The sequence below is a fragment of the Scyliorhinus torazame genome, chromosome 24, assembly GCF_047496885.1.
Source record: "Scyliorhinus torazame isolate Kashiwa2021f chromosome 24, sScyTor2.1, whole genome shotgun sequence".
In the NCBI taxonomy this organism is placed as follows: Eukaryota; Metazoa; Chordata; class Chondrichthyes; order Carcharhiniformes; family Scyliorhinidae; genus Scyliorhinus; species Scyliorhinus torazame.
Genome location: NC_092730.1, coordinates 49,333,975 through 49,351,696, shown reverse-complemented (window position 1 = coordinate 49,351,696; position 17,722 = coordinate 49,333,975). Strand labels below are relative to the sequence as shown.

The 17,722-nt window shown below is 45.0% G+C and overlaps 1 protein-coding gene and 1 non-coding gene across 2 annotated transcripts; both read right to left on the bottom strand.

Annotated features, from left to right (window-relative positions):
- Positions 1–1,477: 1,477 nt before the first annotated feature.
- Positions 1,478–1,549, bottom strand: trnaw-cca (transfer RNA tryptophan (anticodon CCA)). Its single transcript has one exon. It is a non-coding gene; the product is annotated as a tRNA-Trp (tRNA).
- Positions 1,550–4,496: 2,947 nt separating this feature from the next.
- LOC140400053 (histone H2B-like) lies at positions 4,497–17,364 on the bottom strand. The gene is made up of 2 exons (XM_072489534.1): positions 17,294–17,364; positions 4,497–9,208 (listed from the first exon to the last, which is right to left on the bottom strand). Exon 2 carries the CDS (start codon positions 9,134–9,136, stop codon positions 8,750–8,752), a length of 387 nt encoding a protein of 128 aa, XP_072345635.1. The 5' UTR covers positions 9,137–9,208; positions 17,294–17,364; the 3' UTR covers positions 4,497–8,749.
- Positions 17,365–17,722: the final 358 nt, after the last annotated feature.

Below are 17,722 nucleotides of genomic sequence, written 5' to 3'. Positions count from 1 at the left end.
CCCGGGTTCAAAAACCCGGACGAGCCCGGATGGTGTCACTGACTGAAATCGGGAGGAGGTTTGAGCTCCAGGGAAGTTATTGCAGCGAATATATCAGTGCAGAACACGTGAAGAAACGGACAGGGTATTTAAAGGTCGTTTGATCAAGGTGTGGGATTCTGAATTGATCCTCAAGTAAAAACAGCATCCACGCAGCTGGCTGAATACAATGGTTATTTGTACCTGATAAACCTTTGATTTGACAAACGCGCTTGCGGGATGAGGTGGCCGAGTAGTTAAGGGGCCGGATTGCTAATCTATTGGGCGGGTCAGACTGGACTGGAAACTGTAACTCTGTTTCTCTCTCCACAGATGCTGCCAGACCAGCCGAGTTATCCAACATTGTCTATTTCTGTCGCAGGATTTTATGAAGAATCCCCATAGCGGCCTTGCCTTTGTGCTCGGCGTTTCTATTTATTTATTTAGTTCTGTATTAGTTTAGAGTACCCAATTATTTTTATCACAATTAAGGGCCAATTTTGCGTGGCCAATCCACATACCTTGCACATCTTTGGGTTGTGGGGGTGAAACCCACGCACACATGGGAAGAATGAGCAAACTCCAGACGGGCAGTGACCCAGGGCCGGGATGACGCTTCTATTTATAAAGACTGGTCCCGTATGGGCACTAAGGGTAATTTGGCCAATCCACCTAATCCACGTCTTTGCACTGTGGGACCCACGCAGGCACGTGCAGAACGTTCAGACTCCGCAGAGAGAGTGAATCGAACATGGGAGCCTGGCGCTGTGAAGCCACCGTGCTAGCCACTTGTGCTACCGTGCTTTGTGCCCAGAGAAGTTATTGCAGCGAATATATCAGTGAAGAACACGTGAAGAAATGAAAACGACATTTTAACACCGTTTCACCATGGTGTGGAACTGATATATCAAATAAAAAACCGCACGCTCGTGCACCCAGGTAACTGGCTGAATGCAATGGTTGTATGCAACCCCAATAAACCTTTGATTTATTTGCTGAACAAGAATTTCCCCATCTCCGCCTTAAACATAATTAATGTCCCGCTTCCGCGGCCTTCTGAGGCAGAGTTCCAAAGTCGCACAACTCTCTGAGAGGGAGAAATCTCCTCATCTCCGTCCGAAAAAGAGCGACGTCCTTGTTTTTAACTGCCCAGTAGTTCTGGTCTCACCCACGAGCAGTGAGATTGAACCAACTGTTTGGGCAGCACGGTAGCACAGTTGGTTCAATATTCTCAGATAATAATATGGAAGCGGCCAACGTGCGGCTCGAACCCTCGATGCTGGGAGGTAGAGTCCCATGCTCTACCGACTGAGCTATCCGAATGATTGATGAAACTGCTCAAAAATATAAACTGAGCGGGTAAATCTGAAACATTCGGACAAATTGTGGTTTGAACGGAGTCATTTCGGGAACATTCCCACAGAGAGAAATTCCTGGAACCAGCGGCAGAAAAACTTCCTGAGCCTGACGTGATTTGAACACGCAACCTTCTGATCTGGAGTCAGACGCGCTACCGTTGCGCCACAAGCCCAAGCCCAAGAACTGAGCGTTTCTCCTCATAGATTTATGTTTTATTTACACCCAACCGTGCGAAAGAAACCCAAGGAAGTTAGATTGAGGGATACTAAAGGGCCCTGAAGTAAAGCAGCTGTACCACGTGGTTAAGGTGATGCACAATAATCCATTGTGCTCTGTACACGTGGCTTCAAATCCCATCCTCGTCTGTAGTGTCTCTGTTTGGTCCACTTCATGAGGCATGAGTGAAAACGCTGTGATTTTTAGCCTTTGTCGGAGGGCTTGGGCAGTGAATAGTCGAACACTGTCCATATTATTTCACTCCTCGCTGTACTTGCCACTAAATTCCGAGTGAGAAACTTTCTCTTCCTCAGTTTGAAACTCACAAAGAGGTGCAAAAATTGCGAATTTATTATTGCGATGGCAGAGAATCGAACCCGGATCAACTGCTTGGAAGGCAGCTATGCTCACCACTATACCACCATCACTCACTGATTATAACGTATCCTTTTGGTTCTTTAGATCAGTTTGATTTACTGTTTCGTAACAAATACTTACTTTGCGTAAGTTATTTCACTCCAATTTAAAATGCTCCTGAATGAAAGTGTCCGTGTCGCACGGCTCCCGTTCAGCCAGGAGATGGCACCAGTCCACAATAAATGTACATTCTATGTGTCATTACACAGGACACTTACTCTGGCCTGAGACCTTAACTTGTCCTTGTGTCCTGGATGCTGCCATTTTCACCCTATTTCAGTAATCATAGAATGCCTCCAGTGCAGAAGGAGGCCATTCGGCCCATCGAATCGGCACCGACCCTCGGAAAGAGCACCCGATTTCGGCCCAAACGCACCTAACCTTTCGAATACGTCAGGATGACCGAGCGCAGGTCGCAGTCTCCTCTGGAGGTCAGGGCTCGAATCCCACTCCTGAAATTGACTTTTCCTCCGCGAGGCACCATCCAAACCTGGAACCCCTCCCTAACAGCACTGTGTGTGTACATACACCATATGGACTTGCAGCGGTTCCAGAATCCCCTCACCGCCCATTCTCGCGGTCAATTAATGATAGATTGTAAATGTTTGGCCGAATCAGCGACAATCACAGCCAGAGAGACCTGCAATAACCCTCAGGGCAGGAAAGGCAACTCATTGTCCTTTGGCCCAAAAGCAAAATACTGCGGATGCTGCAAATCTGAAACAAAGACAGAAAATGCTGGAAATATTCAGTTGATCCGGCAGCATCTGTGGAGAGAGAAACAGATCGTTCCAATGAAATGTCAGGATCTGAAATGGTAACTATTTCTCTTTTCACAGATCCGTACAGTATTTCCAGCATTCCCTTGTGATTAGCTGAACATCCTCACACTCTGCAGCTTCGTCCGGTAAAGTGTCTGTTCACAGAAGAAAAATCTGGACTCAAATCCCAGCCCAGCCTTATTCCGTTTGACCACCTGTGCGATTGAGAACTTCCTCCACAACAGGGGGAAATGTGTTGGATTTCTAGTCGGAAAATATGTCTTTTGCAGGTTTCAATTCAGTAGAATATCTACAGAGATTGTAACGCAAGGACTGATTTCAGCTGCCATCATCCAGTTGTTAAATCTTTCCACTAGAAATCCACTGGATTTTCCCCTTTGACTTGAGTCCTACTCCCAGAGGATCAGTTCAGTATTTTCAGTAATATTATATTTTGAATGCTCTATTTCCACAGAATTGTGACGCTGAAATTGCTCACACTTCTCTCCATTGTTATCTACTCTGCAGGTGTCGACTGCACCATCTAATGGAGACATGCTCACAGGGCTGTGAGAGAGGCTTTCTTTCAGGCATGAGACCTCTTTTGGTCCATCAACAGCAACCGGATGTACGCAGAGGAACTCGGAATAGGGAGCCCCTCTTCCCAGGATGGACTTAATCAGGGACAAGGTGTTGTTTGAAGAGAGAATCAAAGGTCTGAAGAATTGGTCTGAGATTCCTGGCGTTTTGTGAAGAGAACAAGGTGGTGGAGCAATGTGACAATAGCAGGATACGAGTTTGGGATATTATCCAGTCTGTGCTGGGGGGCTGCGGGAAGGACGTTGTCTTGTCTGCCCACCCAAGCTGAATGTTGGGATTGAGGTGGTGATCAGATTCCGAGAGGAGGGTGAAATCCTTTCACTGAGTTTCAAGCTCAGAGTTCGGTTGAGTGTCTTGAGTTACAGGAAGATACAGACGGGATGGTCAAATGGGCAGAAAAATGGCTGATGGAATTTCACGCTGAAAAATTAGATGTGATCCATTTGGTAGGGGGGTTTTCACAGTAACTTCATTGTAGTGTTAATATAAGCCTATTTGTGACAATAAAGAATATTATATTATTATTATTGGATTAATGTGAATGGCCTGACACTGGGAAGTCCTGAGGAACAAACGGACCTTGGAGTGCTTGTCCAGAGATCTCTGAAGGCAGAAGGGCAGGTTAATAAGGTGGTGGAAAAGACATTTGAGATACATGTCTTTATCATTCGGGGCATGGATTACAAAAGCAGAGAGGTCATGGTGGAGTTGTATAGAATGTTGGGGAGGTCACAGCTGGAGTACCGTGTGCAATTCTGGTCACCACATTCTAGGAAATATGTGACTGCACTGGATGGGGTGCAGAGGTGATTCAGCAGGATGTTGCTTGGGATGGAGCATTTAGGATATGAAGAGAGGTGGATAGGCTTGTTTTCTCTCTCTCGCGGGAACAGAGATGATTGAGGGGTGATCTCATCGAGGTGTACAAGATTATGTTAGATATAGACAGGGCGGATAGGGAGCAGCTGTTCCCCTCAGTCACAAGGGGACACTGTATTATTCTGTGATTCTGTTACAGATCAGATCTTGGAGGTATCGCTTCTGTATTCACAGGAGGCGGTGGTGTGATCCGGAGAGCAAAAGCTTCCATCGAGGACGGGGTTCTCAATAAGAACAAACTGGAGGTGTGGGATGTTAGAATCTGCTCAGCACTGATTCATTTTTATTCATTGTTGTGTCCTAGAATAAACACGTGGATTGTAGCGGTCCATTAAAAACAAAAATAGAATTCGGAAGTTTCTGGACAGTAACTTCACCATGTCCACGTTACATCACTCAGCATCCTCAGCTGCATCACATCTGGTCCACGTTTCCACAGCAGAGAGCACAGTTTCACAGCAGAGAGTACATTTCCACTGGAGAGATCGCAGTTTCTCAGCAGAGCGCACAGTTCACGGCAGAGAACACAGTCCCACAGCAGAGAACACAGCAACACAGCAGAGAGCACAGTAACACAGCAGAGAGCACATTTCCACAGGAGAGGTCGCCGTTCCCCAGCAGAGCACAGTTCACAGCATTGATCATATTCCACAGCAGAGAGCAGTTACACAGTAGAGATCTCGGTTCCACAGTAGAAATCACAGTTCAGCGGGAGAGAATATACTTAAATATCGGAAAGCAGTTTAATTAACATCAGGGAAGACCTTTCAATAACAGAGTGAAGATGCAGATAACACAGTTACACAAGAGGAAAGAGGGGAGATTTTACAACAAAGAACAAAGACAAAGAAAAGTACAGCAGAGGAACAGGCCCTTCGGCCCTCCAAGCCTGTGCCGACCATGCTGTCCATCTGAGCTAAAATCTTCTAGTCTTCCTGGGTCCGTATCCCTATTTTCCCATCCTATTCATGTATTTGTCAAGATGCCCTTAAATGTCAGTATCGCCCCTGCTTCCACCACCTCATCCGGCAGCGAGTTCCAGGCACCCACTACCCTCTGTGTAAAAAACCTGCCTCGTACATCTCCTGTAAACCTTGCCCCTCACACCTTAAACCTATGCCCCCCAGTAATTGACCCCTCTACCCTTGGAAAAAGCCTCTGACTATCCACTCTGTCTATGCCACTCATAATTTTGTAGACCTCTTTCAGGTCACCCCTCAACCTCCTTCGTTCCAGTGAGAACAAACCGAGTTTATTAAACCGCTCCTCATAGCTAATGCCCTCCATACCAGGCAACATTCTGGCAAATTTCTTCTTCTGCACCCTCTCTAAAGCCTCCACATCCTTCTGGTAGTGTGGCGACCAGAATTGAACATTATACTCCAAGTGTGGCCTAACTAAGGTCCTATACAGCTGCAACATGACTTGCCAATTCTTATACTCAAAGCCCCGGCCAATGAAGGCAAACATGCCGTATGCCTTCTTGACTACCTTCTCCATCTGTGGTGCCCCTTTCAATGACCTGTGGACCTGTACTCCTAGATCTCTTTGACTTTCAATACACTTGAGTGTTCTACCATTCACTGTATATTCCCTACCTGCATTAGACCTTCCAAAATGCATTACCTCACATTTGTCCGGATTAAACTCCATCTGCCATCACTCCGCCCAAGTCTCCAAACAATCTAAATCCTGCTGTATCCTCTGACAGTCCTCATCACTATCCGCAATTCCACCAACCTTTGTGTCGTCTGCAAACTTACTAATCAGACCAGTTACATGTTCCTCCAAATCATTTATATATACTACAAGGGCGGCCAACACAAAGCGACACCGCGACCTGGAGGCTCTACTCCAGCCACTCACCATCCTGTATTAGAACTATATCTCTGTTACTTCACTGTAGCTGGATTAATTTTATTTCTCTGATGTAATGTATCTGTCTCTGTGTATATCTCTGTCTGTACATGCGTGTTTCTATATATGTGTGTGTATCTGAGAATATGTGTGAATGTTTATGTGCCTGTGTCTGTATACCTGTGTTTGCGGGTGTGTACAACTGTGTGTGTTTAATGCGTGTGACTCTGTGTACTGTGTGTGTACACGTGTATATACCTGTGTGTGTATGTTTGTGTATCTGTGTGTGTGCAACTCTGTGTATAATGTGTGTGGGCCTGTACACTGTGTGTATACGTGTGATTGTATGTCATTATTGTTTCCTCTCTGAGAGTCTTTTAACCATTTCTAAATCTCTCAGAGGTACAATTGTTGAGTCTGATTGCTTTTTGTGATTGCTATTTATGAGTGAGTACAGTGTCTTTCAGCATCTTACTCTGAACAACCGTTTGAGAATAATCCTGAATCTGTCATGCTCCAGGACTCAGTGTCATGATGGATCTTAGTCTGAACACGTGTTTGAGGATTATCCTGTACCTGTCAGGCTCTGTGACTCAGTGGGAGGATGCGGTTCAGGATGTGACCTTTCAATCTCTGGGACAGTTTATAAGTTTGCATTCATTCCACGTAAATTTCCAGCACAGAAAGAAACCATTGCTGTGGGAGGTTTGAAGCAAACAATGTGTGATAGTTTTGGACCAGCATTTAATATAAGAACACAATTGTGAAAGATAATGTAACCTTCAACCTGATACTGGATTGCTCTGGAAGTTTAACTCAGGCTGTACACATTGATTTGATCTGTGAGACTCAGTCTGATTCTGAGTCAGAATTTTGACATGAATGTAAAATGGACCACAGTCTGGAATTGCTGCAGTATCTTCCATCCGGAACAGAGTGAGTGAGGATTTTGCAATAGTTTGCAAGTTACAGCTCAGTTCATAGTCAGCGAAATTATATTGCATCTTTTATTTTCATAAATTAGGTGAGTTTTAAACGAGAATCAGAGTTTGTATCTTTGTCGCTTTCAGCATATCTCAATCTGAGAATGCACCTGATATTTGTGTTTGCAGCTAATGTATTTGTGAGGACACAGTCTGAGGATTAGTACAGCCACCCCTGATGTGAGTGATGTAACTGGTATTTAACTCGAATCTCAGAGTACATTATTACGGTTAATTGTGTAATTCTAAACCGGAATCCATGTGTCAGTTTTCTCTGATGTTGATTATTTCACTAAGCTGCTCCATTGATACAGTGATGATGAGAATGGGTGAGAATTTGCACTGGGATTTATGGGGCCTCCTGTCAGTGGAACTGAGTTAGGGTGACATGGACACAGCGTCTGTCTCTCCTGCTGTTTGATTGATGGGTTGAAAATGTGTCTCTGGAACTGTTTCTGCTGCCTGAGACTGTGGAACTGATGACCTGTCTGCGTCTCTTTGCTCTGTCAGTGACAATGTACGGATTGTGTGTGGGAAGGAGCTGGCGACACTCTTCCCTGTAACTTGTGTGGAGGAAACATCACATTTATTCATCTTCAGAATATTCTGGTTTTTGTCTGTGGAAACAAATTATATTTTAAAACTCAAGTACAGTCAACAATTAACCAATCACAGGCCAGGGAGAAGAATATGGAGGTTTTGATTGGCTGACATTTTCAAATTCGAAACTCCCGCCAATTTCAGTGCAGGAAAATCCCGAATAACGGAACGGCTCCATGTTCAGGAAACTATTTGAATCTCACACTTGGTGATCTGTTTATTGATTTTTCCATCCCAGAATCCGGGCGCTATTTTCGGAACAGTTTTAATTTGTCAATCTCTTATCTGTAACCGGCGGTAATAAGACCCCGTTCAGCAATTTAAAACGGAGCAAATCTCAGCTCACTGCAAAAGCAGAAACAGAGATTACCAACCAACTCCTTCACACAGGCTTCACAGGGACAGAGGGAAAGGGCTGATTTCTGAGCCTCTCCTGAAAGCGGCCGGGAATGTTACACTGGGAAGTGTGGAGAGAATCCCCGACTCTATCCAGCCGGTGGAACAGGCAGCTTTGTGTCCGGAGAATAGGGAGGGCCGGGGAGAGGCAGATCTTAAAGCGCTGCAATGGACTCAGGTCCTGTGTGTGCTCAAATCTCGCTGATTCCGTCCCTGGGAAAACTGCGGAATAAACAGATCAGCGCGAAAATAACCTCTTCATTCCCGCCTTTACTGTGTCCCGAGAGCGGGAAACACATCACCCGAGAGAAAAAATAGTAATTTCCTTATGAGTTTAACTCACCAGTTGTTAAACTCTGAATATAGTTATCATTAAATTGAAATAATTCCCTCCTGAAATTGTGTTTCTCCTCATTGTCCGTCACAAATGCCAGACTGCGTTTAAAATCGGCTCTCAATTCAGTTTGATTCTCTTCTGTGTGAAACTGTCTGTGACGGGCGGGTATGAAGCCACATTCACAACATTCTGGAACGGGACAAATCTCTATCCTCCACAAAGAGATTTTTCATCAAGTCAATGCGGTGCAGCTTTTTCACAGAGATTGTGGGTGGCTCTTAAAAGAGCCGTTGTGTTTGGGGTGGTTTTCAGTCCATTGTGGAGTTTTACTTGGAGCTGGTGTACTTGGTCACCGCCTTTGTCCCTTCCGACACGGCGTGCTTGGCCAGTTCCCCGGGCAGCAGCAGGCGCACGGCGGTCTGGATCTCCCGGGAGCTGATGGTGCGGCGCTTGTTGTAATGGGCCAGGCGGGAAGCCTCACCCGCGATGCGCTCGAAAATATCGCTGACGAACGAATTCATGATGCTCATGGCCTTGGAGGAGATGCCGGTGTCGGGGTGAACCTGCTTCATCACTTTGTAGATGTAGATGGAGTAACTCTCCTTCCTCGACCTTCGCCGCTTCTTGCCGCCCTTTACTGCAGGTTTCTTAATGACTTTCTTGGCTCCCTTCTTGGAAGCTGGTTTCGATGTTGGTTTCTTCTCGTCAGCCATCTTCAATTTCACCCAGAAATAAAGCAAACCCCTTCCGAGCGCTGATTAAATAGACAGAGCCTCACATCTATGCTAATGAGGAATGGGGAAAGGAATGATTGTGATTGGACATTGTGAGAATGAGGACAGCCAGTTCTGTTCTGTTCATTTGATTGGATATAACAACAGTCCAATCGGATTTAGGATTTTCCACCAATCAGAAACCAGCTTACTACAAACAGGAAATACATTTCAGAAAGAATGTCTCCAGTCCCAGTTTGTCAGTGTGTAAAGATCCACCGGGGAAAGTGACCTGGCTGTCGGTAAGAGGGACCCTTCACCACAGAGGGATTTACAACACCAGGTTAAAGTCCAACAGGTTTGTTTCGATGTCACTAGCTTTCGGAGCGCTGCACCTTCCTCAGGTGAATGTGGAGGTATGTTCCAGAAACATATATATAGACAAATTCAAAGATGCCAGACAATGCTTGGAATGTGAGCATTAGCAGATGATCCCGTACCAGCCTCCCCGAACAGGCGCCGGAATGTGGCGACTAGGGGTTTTTCACAATAACTTCATTGAAGCCTACTTGCGACAATAAGCGATTTTCATTTCATTTTTTTTAATTTCATTAAATCTTTACAGATCGAGAGATGGGGTAACCCCAGGTTAAAGAGGTGTGAATTGTGTCAAGTGAATTGTGACACAATTCAAACCCCTTTAACCTGGGCTTACCCCATCTCTGGATCTGTAAAGATTGTCTGGCATCTTTGAATCTGTCTGTATATATGTTTCTGGAACATACCTGATTATGTATGTAATATTATTCATGTACAGGGGGGGGGGAGGGGGATATGGAGGGTTGTTTTTCTGGACTGTGTTTTGTACTTTACCCTGGTGGGTTTCTTTTTCATTTTGTTATTGATATTTTATGAAAACCTTCAATAAAAATGTTTTAAAATAAAATAAAATAATTGTGGGAGGGTTCATGATGATGTGATTAGGCAAGAATTAGGAAGCATAAGATGGGAACAGAAACTGTCAGGGAAAAGCACAAATGAAAAGTGGAGCTTGGTCAAGGAACAAATACTGCGTGTCCTTGATAGGTATGTCCCTGTCTGGCAGGGAGCAAATGGCCGTGAGAGGGGACCATGGTTCACAAAAGAGGTTGAATGTCTTGTCAAGAGGAAAAAGGAAGCGTATGTAAGGATGAGAAAACAAGGTTCAGTAGGGTTGCTTGAGGGTTAGAAGGTAGCAAGGAACTAGCTTAAAAAAGAGCTGAGGAGAGCTAGGAGGGGGCATGAGAAGTCCTTGGCGGGTCGAATCAAGGAAAAGCAAAAGGCTTTTTACTCTTATGTGAGAAATAAAAGAATGACCAGGGTGAGGTTAGGGCCGGTCAAGGACAGTAGTGGGAACTTCTGTGTGGCATCAGAAGAGACAGGATAGGCGTTGAATGAATACTTTTCTTCAGTATTCACCGAAGAGAGGGGCTATGCTATTTGTGATTTTAATAAATGACTTGGAGGAGGGGGCTGAAGGGTGGGTCAGTAAATTTGCTGATGACACCAAGATTGGTGGAGTAGTGGATGAGGTGGAGGGCTGTTGTAGGCTGCAAAGAGACATTGATATGATGCAGAGCTCGGCCGAAAAATGGCAGATGGAGTTTAACCCCTGCTAAGTGCGAGGTGATTCATTTTGGTCGGACAAATTTGAATGCGGATTACAGGGTCAACGGCAGGGTTCTGAGGAATGTGAAGGAACAGAGAGGTCTTGGGGTTCATGTCCACAGATCTCTGAAGGTTGCCACTCAAGTGGACAGAGCCGTGAAAAAGACCTATAGTGTGTTAGTTTTTATTAACAGGGGGCTTGAGTTTAAGAGCCGTTGGGTTATGCTGCAACTGTACAGGACCCTGATGAGACCACATTAGGAGTATTGTGTGCAGTTCTGGTCACCTCATTATAGGAAGGATGGGGAAGCATTGGAAAGGGTGCAGAGGAGGTTTACCAGGATACTGCCTGGATTGGAGGGTAGGTTTATGAGGAAAGGTTGATGGATCTAGAGCTTTTCTCATAGGAGCGAAGGAGGATGAGAGGCGACTTAATCGAGGTTGAAAGATGATGAGGGGGATAGATAGAGTGGACGTTCAGAGACTATTTCCTCGGGTGGATGTAGCTGTTACAAGGGGGCATAACTATAAGGTTTGGGGTGGGAGATATAGGAGGGATGTCCGAGGTAGGTTCTTTACTCAGAGAGTGGTTAGAGTGTGGGATGGACTGCCTGCTGTGATAGTGGAGTCGGACATTTAGGAACTTTCAAGCGGTTATTGGATAGGCACATGGAGCACACCAGAATGACAGGCAGTGGGATAGCTTGATCTTGGTTTCGGACAAAGCCCGGCACAACATCGAGGGCCGAAGGGCCTGTTCTGTGCTGTACTGTTCTATGTTCTAACAACACCAGGTTCAAGTCCCACAGGTGGTGCTTCGAAACAAACCTTTTGGACTTTAACCTGGTGTTGTAAGACTTCTTACTGTGCTCACCCTAGTCCAACGGTGGCATCTCCACATCATCTCTGTGATATATAACATATTTTACTGCTCAGTAACAGGTGTTGGAGAGTGTGCGAGTGTGTGTTTTATCCTCACTGTCTGTCTATCATATACAACATACTTTGCTGCTCACTGCTCAGTTGCTGGAGTGTGTGAGTATGTGAGAGTGGCGAGAGTGTGTTTTACCCTCACTGTCCCCCTGAGACATACAATGCATATTTAACTGCTTACTGCTCAGTGACTGGTGTGTGTGAGAGATAGTGTCTGTATGAGAGTGTGAAGTTGTGATTTGCCCTCATTGTTTCTCGGTGATATATGATACTTACTGGTGTGTGTGAGAGTGTGTGTGAGATCTCTCAGTCATGTCTAACACATTGTAATATTCTGTTACCGGTGTGTGTGTGAGCGAGAGAGTGTGAGCAGAAGTGTGTGTGTGGGTATCAGTTTTCTCCTCACTGTCTCTGTGGTATATAATGCATATATTAGTGTTTGCTGCTCAGTCATTGATATGTTTCAGACTGGGTGTGCATGAGAGAGAGCGGGTGTGCATGAGAGAGAGAGCGGGTGTGCATGAGGAGAGCGGGTGTGCGTGAGAGAGAGCGGGTGTGTGAGAGAGAGAGCGGGTGTGTGAGAGAGAGAGCGAGTGCGTGAGAGAGAGCGGGTGTGCGTGAGAGAGAGCGGGTGTGCGTGAGAGAGAGCGGGTGTGCGTGAGAGAGAGCGGGTGTGCGTGAGAGAGAGCGGGTGTGCGTGAGAGAGAGAGCGGGTGTGCGTGAGAGAGAGAGCGGGTGTGTGAGAGAGAGCGGGTGTGTGAGAGAGAGAGTGGTTGTGCGTGAGAGAGAGTGGGTGTGCGTGAGAGAGAGTGGGTGTGCGTGAGAGAGAGTGGGTGTGCGTGAGAGAGAGTGGGTGTGCGTGAGAGAGAGTGGTTGTGCGTGAGAGAGAGTGGTTGTGCGTGAGAGAGAGTGGTTGTGCGTGAGAGAGAGTGGTTGTGCGTGAGAGAGAGCGGGTGTGCGAGAGAGAGAGCGGGTGTGCGTGAGAGAGAGCGGGTGTGCGTGAGAGAGAGCAGGTGTGCGTGAGAGAGAGCGGGTGAGCGAGCGAGTGAGCCTATGTGTATTTAACCCTCATTGTCTCTCTTTGATATATAACACATATTTTGCTGTTGCTGCTCAGTTACTGGGGTGTGTGGTGAGAATGTGTTTGACCATCACTGTCTCTGTGATATATGATGCATATTTTACTGCTCCCTGCTCAGTTACTGTTGTGAGAGTGTGAATATGAGAGTGTGTGAGTATGAGAGTATGTGAATATGAGAGTGTGTGTGAGAGAATGTGTCACTGTGTGTTTGGGAGTGTCTGAGTGGGAGAAATAGTCTGTGTGAGTGTGTGTGTGTTTTACCTTCATTGTCTCGGTGATAAAAAACACATATTTTACTGCTCAGTTACTGATGTGCGAATGTGTGTTTTACCCCCACTGACCCTCTGCGATATAAAACGCATATTTAACTGCTTACTGCTCAGTGACTGGTGTGTATGTGTGTGTGTGAGAGAGAGTCTGTGAAAGAAGCAGCAATAGTGAGAGAGATAGAGCGTGAGTGTGTGGGAGAGTTAGTGTTTGCAAGAGAAATAGAGAGAGAGTGTGTTTTACCGGCACTGTCTCTCCGCGATAGATAATGCATATTTTTCCGCTCAGTTACTGGTGTGAGTGTGTGAATGAGATAGCGTATGAGTGTGTGAGAGACAGAATGTGTGTGAGAGTAGTAAATATGAGTTATATAGCATAAAGAGTCAGTGAGGGTAAAGACACACTCTCACTCTCAACACTCACTATCTCTCACACACACAGACCTGTAACTGAGCAGGAAGCACAAGACTATTCATTATATATCACAGAGAGACAGTGAGGTTACTACACGCACTCATGGATAGATAGTCCCAAAAGATGTGCTGTTAGGTAATTTGGACATTCTGAATTCTCCCTCCGTGTACCCAAACAGGTGCCAGAATGTGGCAACTAGGGGATTTTCACAGGAACTTCATTGCCGTGTTAATGGAAGCCTACTTGTGACAATAAAGATTATTAGAAGATAGAGTCATATTAACCTCAATGTCTCTCTGCAATATATAATGAATATTTTACTGCTTACTGTTCAATTACTGGTGTGTGGGTGTGTGAGCGAGAGTGTGTGAGTATATTAGTGACTGTGTGTGTGTTTATTCTTACTGTTCAGTTGCTGGCGTGTGAGAGAGAGTGTGTGCGAGTTTTATCCTTAATGTCTCTCGATGATATATATATCACATATTTTAATACTTACTGCTCAGTTACTGGTGTGTGAGAGTGAATGGGTGTGTGTGAGAGAGAGTGAGAGAGAGGAGAGAGAGACAGAGTTGATATTTAATGATTATTGTGCCACTGTTGCTGGTGAGTGAGAGTGTGTGAGTGCAAGTGTGAGTTTTATGCTCAGTGTTTCTATGAAATAAAACATATCTTACTGCTCAGTTATTGTTGTGTTAATGTGTTAGACATATTTAACTGCTTACCACCGGTATGTGTGTGAGTGAGAGTGACTGAGTGTGTGTGAAAGAGAGTCTGTGCGTGTGTATGAGAGAGGGAGCATCTGTGTGTGAGAGATAGCGTGTGTGTGACAGTGTGCGAGTGTGTGTTTTTCTGTGATTATATAACAAATATTTTACAGCTTAGTGCTCAATTAATGTGTGTGTGTGTGGGAGAGCATGAGTGAGATAGTGTGTGTGAGATGGAGGGAGTGTGGGTGAGATTTTTATCCTCACTGTCTCTCTATGATATAGACACATATTTTACAGCGTACTGCTCAGTTAATGGTGTGTGTGAGTGCCAGTGTCTGTGTGAGAGAGATTGAGTGTAAGTTTTATCCTCACCGTCTCTGTGATGTATTACACATATTTTACTGCTTATGGCTCAATTCCTGGTGTGTGAGAGTGTGTGAGAGAGGGTGAGTCTGTGAGTATGTGTGAGGGATGGTGAATGTGTGTGAGAGCAACAGGGTGAAAAGTGGATGTGCTGCTGATGGGCAGCAGGGTGGCACAGTGCTGCCTCACAGCACCAGAGGCTGGGTTTGATTCTGACCTCAGGCGCCTGTCTGTGCGGAGTTTGGGTTTCCTCCGGGTGCTCCAGTTTCCTCCCACAGTCCAAAGATGTGCAGGTTAGGTTGGTTCAATAGGCTAAACTGTCCCTCGGTAGGGTTACAACGAGATCGTGGGAGATTGGTCTTCGGGTAGCCTGCTCATTCAAAAGGTCAATGCAGACTCGATGGGTTGAATGGCCTCCTTCTGCACTGTAGGGTTTCTATGAGAGAGAGTGTTTTACCCCCTCCCCCCCGCCCCCCCATCTCCTTTGATACACTTCGTCCTGAGTGCTAAATCTATCTGTTTCTTAAAAAGGGCAGCACGGTAGCATTGTGGATAGCACAATTGCTTCACAGCTCCAGGGTCCCAGGTTCGATTCCGGCTTGGGTCACTGTCTGTGCGGAGTCTGCACATCCTCCCCGTATGTGCGTGGGTTTTCTCCGGGTGCTCCGGTTTCCTCCCAAAATCCAAAAATGTGCAGGTTAGGTGGATTGGCCATGATAAATTGCCCTTAGTGTCCAAAATTTCCCTTAGTGTTGGGTGGGGTTACTGGGTTATGGGGATAGGGTGGAGGTGTGGGATTCAGTAGGATGCTCTTTCCAAGAGCCGGTACAGACTCGATGGGCTGAATGGCCTCCTTCTGCACTGTAAATTCAATGATTAAAAAGAAAAAGACCCTCACTGATTCTCTCTGATTTATAACAAATATTTTACTGCTCACAGCACACACACACACTCTCTCCCTCTCACACACACACACACACTCCAGTCACTGAGCAGTAATCAATTAAATATGCAATATATACCACAGAGATACAGCGAGGGTAAAACATGCACTCACTCTCTCACTCACACTCACTCAGTCACACAGCAGTAACTGAGCAGTAAGCTGTAAAATGTGTTATACATCATAGAGAGACAGTGAGGGTAAAGCACACACACTCACATATTTTACAGCTTACTGCAAAGTTACTGCTGTGTGACTGAGTGAGAGTGTGAGTGAGAGAGTGAGTGCATGTTTTACCCTCACTGTATCTCTGTGGTATATATTGCATATTTAATTGATTACTGCTCAGTGACTGGTGTGTGTGTGTGAGAGAGGGAGAATGTGTGTGTGAGAGAGAGAGTGTGAGTGAGTGTGTATTAACCTCACAGTCTCTGTGATATACAATTAATATATTCTTGATTACTGCTCAGTTATTGATTTGTGAGTGTGTGGGAGAGACTGTGCATGGATGTGTGTGAGTGTATGAGAGACAGAGTGTGAGTGAGTGTGTATAAACCTCTCTGTTTCGGTGTGCGATATATGACATATTTTACTGCTTAATGCTCAGTTATTGGTGTGTGTGTGTTTCACCCTCAGACTCCCTGTGATATTCACTGCATATATAGTGCTTCCTGCTGAGTTACTTGTGAGTGAGCATGTGCATGAGAAAACGCGAGTGTGTGTTTTACCCTCACTGTCTATTTATGATATATGGCATATTTTACTGCTTCTTGCTCAGTTGTTGGTGTCTGAATGTGTGAGTGTGTATTCCACGGTAGCTGTCTGTCTTTGTTATAGGTCAAGTGTTAGGGGGAAACTTAATTTGACTCACTAACACTCTGTCTCTGTGCTTGCATTTGTAGCTGTCTGTCTCTGTTATGGGATTCTGGGTTTAATCTCTATCTGTAATATTATTTACAGATACACGAGAGGACAGGTAATCTCAGTCTGTCCACCTCTCTGATGTGCAAGATTTTACTGTGTTTTCTGTACTTGTCAATATCTGTTTTGTGAGTTAAGGGTGAACATTCTGTTCAGTATTCATCCTCCATTATTACTTTTAGTGCTAACATTGATATGTTAAATGATCTATTTCCATGTCTGTTTCATGAGAATGACACTGTACCATTATATCTGAGATTGTGTGAGATATTTGGATGGGAATTTTATATTTTGTTTTGGGAGGTATCTCGGTAGAAGTTTATGATTATTTCTGCACTTTTCAATAAGCTGTACTATCCGACCTTTTACTTGTACCAAAGGTTCACAACTTGTGAGATGAAAGGATGGCCTGACAATTTGATAAGTGTCCCTTTGGAGAACCATGTAAATGCATCATTTTTCTGTTAATGCCTTATTCAAGTGCTTTGCTTCTGATATATTTTAAACTAAGAAAGTTTAAAAAAAAGTGCCAATGGATACTTGCACATTGATTGCTGAATCTATAGCTTAATTAATACTATACTGATTACTTTACAGATGAAACGCTGTTATCAAAAGTTGATCCAACATTCCATGAGAGAGTAGGGGTGAATTGTGGAAAATTATGCCACCTGTCCTCTCGTGTATCTGCAAATAATATTTACATTTTCTCCAGAAGTCCAGATTTACTTGAATTTCTTCAATTGGATAATGAGGACTGTTGGATTGGACATGTTCATCTGGGACTTGAGGTCTCTGCGAATCTGACTGCTTCTGCTCTGTGACGGTGGAGCTGATGTTGTGTCTGTGTCTCTGCAATGTTGGATTAATATTGTACTTACAGTCAGTTAGAAGGAGACGGCGATACATTCATGTTGCTGAGGAATCATCATCATCATCTTGGAACTCATCATTTCATCTGTTGAACGAGGAAGAAGAAAAAAAAATTCTTGTAAGTTAGGGTCAGGTGAGGCCAATGATAGATCAATCTATTCTTTCAACTGATAATCAGTAAAATAAAGAAAATACTCTCCAAATCCTAACCCAGAATCAGACAAATAAGCCAGGCCCAGAAAAAGCTCTCCCTCCCCCCCCCCCCCGTTCACTCCAAGTCCCGGAACAAGATCGTGCTCCGCTGCGCCTCTTGCAAAACAGCGCCCGATTTTCCCTGAACACCCCCCGAGTCAGTAATGATTTCTGAGCCTCTTTGCTCACACTCCCAGATGGAGGTGCTGCTGCAATGAGAACGCTGTTTCCTCGCTGACCTGGGC

What these genes read in the sequence shown, in the direction of transcription:
- LOC140400053 (XM_072489534.1), bottom strand. Translation starts at nt 9,136, where the DNA reads ATGGCTGACGAGAAGAAACCAACATCGAAACCAGCTTCCAAGAAGGGA.